Below are 4,361 nucleotides of genomic sequence, written 5' to 3' on the forward strand. Positions count from 1 at the left end.
AATTTTATACTTTATTTCACTTTTTTACATAATTTTGGCGTAGGGTTACGAAACAATCATCTTACTATGTATGTCAAGACCTTTCCTTGTTTTCTTAGCGTTCCAAATACAAAAACTATAATTATTATCTATGTTCAGCCAGCAATTCTACTCATAGAGTACAGCCTCGTCTACATCCCTCTTCCTCACAGCTGAAGGGGTGAATATCCCTAGCTAGTGCTCTACCTATGATAGGCAACATACATAGTGATCAGCCTTTACTACAGACTAGCCACACACTGCTCGGAAGCTATCAACTTACCAAGTAAACCACCGAGGAGGCTATGGCTTTGGTCTGCCAAAAACCTATCTAAAAGGACAGACCATGATCACATCCTAAACAAACAAAAAAAATATAATTACTCGTTAGCTATCCTAGCTAATTAGGGAACCTGACTAAACCCTAACACTTTATTTTAGCGACCCTAAACTGGCTGAACGATCCTAATAAAAATTCTAAACATCACTACAAGTTCCTAACTATCTCAGCCTAAGCTATCTCCAACGTGGATGCTGCCACAACGACGACACAGGCTTGAACATCCATCGGACGATCACTGGGTTACATCACTATTGATCTCCCAGCTGCCTTAGTCCTCATTTTGCAGCTATCACGTTCCATCAGCTTCACTTATCATCCTTAAACAACAAAAACCAACCCACGTATAACGTCAACAACATATTCTAACTACATGTCCTCAGACATACATATGGTATGAGGGTATACCACATGAAGAATTTCTAATAATTAAATAAATATATTTTCCCAGAATGCAGACAGTCCTTGATCAACTGGAGGGATGAGCAGGAACTATTCGCACATACAGGATAATATATCTACCAAATTAAAAAAATATATATAAGAAAAACAAAAGTAAATGTTATCTATTTGATGGTGTATCCTCTCCTCCCTTCCTTCCAAGTCTGCATATACAGGAAAATATTAATTCTTCTCCAAATATTTCTCATAAGGTCGATATCATTCCACATGAAAAATAAATATAAAAATTAATTAACCTAGTAGAAACAAACACATTAAATTCCCTCATATAGAACTTTTTCATCCTATTCACATGGAGTAGATTCTGCCTACACAACCTTTTCCTATTCATACCTAATCTGCACATAATACAATTAATCCTACTCAACCAATTCACTACCCTAACCTTCGCGTATCATATCTCTTAGATAAAGCAATCCTGTCTTTCTTGTCAAACATTCGCTTCCGATGCGATTGTAAACTATCTATACATTCCTTACGAGAACTCATCGAAGCTGCTCGTTTTACGTAGTCACTTCGCAGATTCGCCACATTACTTACGCGAACACGATTAGAAATGTCGCTTCCCGAATTGTATTTTATATATATTTTCGGCAAAGCATTTTTATAATTATTTACATCTAAATCCCGTTTTTGACGCAATTGACACGTCTTATCACTCACGTCAACATTACTTATCATCTCTGGCAAAACCGAGAAGCCATCCAAACTTTTTGATATCGGTTTCAAAGGAGACTTTTCTTTCTTTGGTCCAATATCTATCATGGACTTAGAAGAAGAAATTTTATTGTCAATTTCCACTTTTGACAACTCGAAATTATAGTTCAAAATATCTCGTCCCAGAATTAAATATTCTTTAAAATCATCTACAACCAGCAACTTCGAAGGATAATTGTTCCCATTAATCATCAACGACACCTTGGTGGACGACTGCACATTTATTGGCGTTGCACCCACTGTACGTAATGGAAAACTTGGACAATCATCGATACGCAACTGCAACCTTTCCGCAAAATAACGAGAAATAACTGAATTTGAAGCATTAGTATCCACCAACGCCTCGCAACATACATCATTAATAAAAACAGATATAAAAGGTGCCCTATCTACGCTAGAACTATCAATTGTAGACAAATTTTCTACATGTTCAGTTGCGCTTTTCTGACAATCACGTTGAGGAGATCCCGACGAAGATCCACTACTATGTGCTCGTGAATACCCTTGACTTGGCGTATCCTGCTGCACAACTGGTGCCTGTGGCACTAAATCTTCCGACCGCTTAGACTCGGGTCTAATTATCGGTGCAGAGACATCCTGTGTTTGCCAACAGTGAGAATGCTCTATTTGACAATTTACTGGCAATACAATATCTTCTCGACTCACACTATAACTGTGATTAAATACGTCATCTACTTGTATAATTGTTTTTCTCAACTCCTCTTTAGATAGATACAAATTACTTGCCAGTATCCATTTAAAATTGGGTAACAAAGACTTCAAAAAATGCTTAATAAACTGAACATCTTGAATATTTGCTTTCATCGCTAACTCATTTAAACTATAAAAATAACTTATAAGCGATTCACTATGCCCCTGTCGCCTATAATAAAATTCTCGGGCGTAATCAATTTGTGAGGGAAATTCCTCTCTCAACCTCTGTGCAATCACATCATACGACACGTATGAAGAAGAATACGTTTTGTACCATTGCAGAGCTGGCCCCTCCAAATACAATGCAAACACGTATTTCTTCTGCACATCAGACCAATTATTTAATATACTAATGGTCTCAAATTGGTTCAAAAACTCATCTACGTCGTTGAATCCATTAAACTTTTGCGCCGACATATTATCATACATATTTTCTCCTCGCACTTTTTACTGGCACCAAATAAAAATTAATATTAAATAAGTATAAATATAAATTACGACCTTTTATTACGCATTCCTGGTGGCTTTGTCGTAACAACATATAAACATTTTTCCACGATGGACTTTTCTTCATCGGAATCCTTTCTTCATTAGTAAGCTTGCGTCTAACTTTTGCAGGCTTGAATTACATTATATTTCTTCTTCGTAAAAACATATAAAAATATTTTCCAACGGCGTTCGTGCCTCCACCATTTATAATCGAGTCCGCGCCTCCACCATTTATAATCGAGAGCTGTAGCTCAGACGCATTGCGAGAGGTACTTTTAATAATATAAAACCGGGATCATTTTAAAACTTTGGTTTATTTTACCAATTTACATGTTTTGGGTTACAAATCAATAATCTTACTATCAATGTCAAGACCTTTCCTTGTTTTCTTAGCGTTCCAAATACAAAAACTATAATTATTATCTATGTTCAGCCAGCAATTCTACTCATAGAGTACAGCCTCGTCTACAGTACTGCGATGACATTATAATTTAAATTCAACGTTTTAGCTTTTTCATATTCCTTTACATGTTACTACGTTTAAATAGGTTGACTTGGGACATTTTTTTCGTGGTTTTTGTATTATACCCGTCGTCCATTTATTTGTAAATCAATGCATGAAACAGAAATCCAGCAAGACAGTTAGAACAAGTCTCCATTGTATCGTGTCTGTAGTAATTACTTCGGCAAAGTGCTTGATGAATAATGTGATCTGACTGGGAACACTTTAGATTGCAAATGGCTGTGACGTTTGCACTGTTTGCGCCGTGACTGACGACAATGTCGTCACATTTCGAATGTATAGTTTCCTGCGCTCTGACTCTGTAGTTTACGGTTTGCAGCCGGTATAGCACCTATAGACGTTTATTTAAATGTTATAATTAAGGCTATTGCGCAAAAGGGGTGTAACCCACATTTTTTTTTTATACAGGTATTTAAATGATAGTAAAATACGTAATTATTTTATTAGTTCTGCGTACAAAATTTCATGCCTTATATCAGCCGTTCAATGATTTGTTTTTGTGACAAAAAGTCCCCTAAGTACCTTATGTCCTTCTCCTAGATCCCATCTATCTGTATATTATAAAAATTCATCAATTTTGATTAGCGGTGTACGCGTAAACAGTAATAGACAAACAGAATTACTTTCGCATTTATAACATTATTTTGGATTTTGTTGTGATTTTGATGTACAATGGAACGCCCGCATACACACAAAATCATATATACACAATATTCCAAATCTAAAATCATTTCGTATTATACTTACTACTAATTACATTATTTGAAGTAATGAATTTCCACACACATACACATACTCACTCACTCACAAACGCAAACACACGCACACACACACACACACACACACACACACTTATTTACACACACGCGCTCGCGCATCTACGTACAATAAGACTACTCAGAGAGGGTGAGGGCCTGGTGCGCTGTAATACAGGTTTAGTTGCCTAGTACGGTCTCCAGTCTTTCACAAGGATTACAACTTTTAAAATTGTTAGTCTATTATACAATAAGTATATATTTATTTCCTTGTGTTGACAAAATAAACCATTATTGTTTAATTACACAAGTTCATAATAAACCCACGGTCGAATTCTGCCTC

General features: G+C 36.1%; 1 protein-coding gene across 1 annotated transcript; it reads right to left on the reverse strand.

The window, feature by feature from the left end:
* Positions 1–393: 393 nt before the first annotated feature.
* LOC113232971 lies at positions 394–2,984 on the reverse strand. The gene is made up of 2 exons (XM_026467893.1): positions 1,719–2,984; positions 394–954 (listed from the first exon to the last, which is right to left on the reverse strand). Exons 1-2 carry the CDS (start codon positions 2,678–2,680, stop codon positions 921–923), a joined length of 996 nt encoding a protein of 331 aa, XP_026323678.1. The 5' UTR covers positions 2,681–2,984; the 3' UTR covers positions 394–920.
* Positions 2,985–4,361: the final 1,377 nt, after the last annotated feature.

The sequence above is a fragment of the Hyposmocoma kahamanoa genome, unplaced genomic scaffold (assembly GCF_003589595.1).
Source record: "Hyposmocoma kahamanoa isolate Upper Pololo Valley unplaced genomic scaffold, ASM358959v1 78, whole genome shotgun sequence".
Classification (NCBI taxonomy): Eukaryota; Metazoa; Arthropoda; class Insecta; order Lepidoptera; family Cosmopterigidae; genus Hyposmocoma; species Hyposmocoma kahamanoa.

Coding starts and splice junctions, on each gene's coding strand:
- LOC113232971 (XM_026467893.1), bottom strand. CDS start 2,680: ATGTATGATAATATGTCGGCGCAAAAGTTTAATGGATTCAACGACGTA. Junction 955..1,718: donor GTGTCGTTGATGATTAATGG/GAACAATTATCC, acceptor CAGACTTGGAAG/GAAGGGAGGAGAGGATACAC.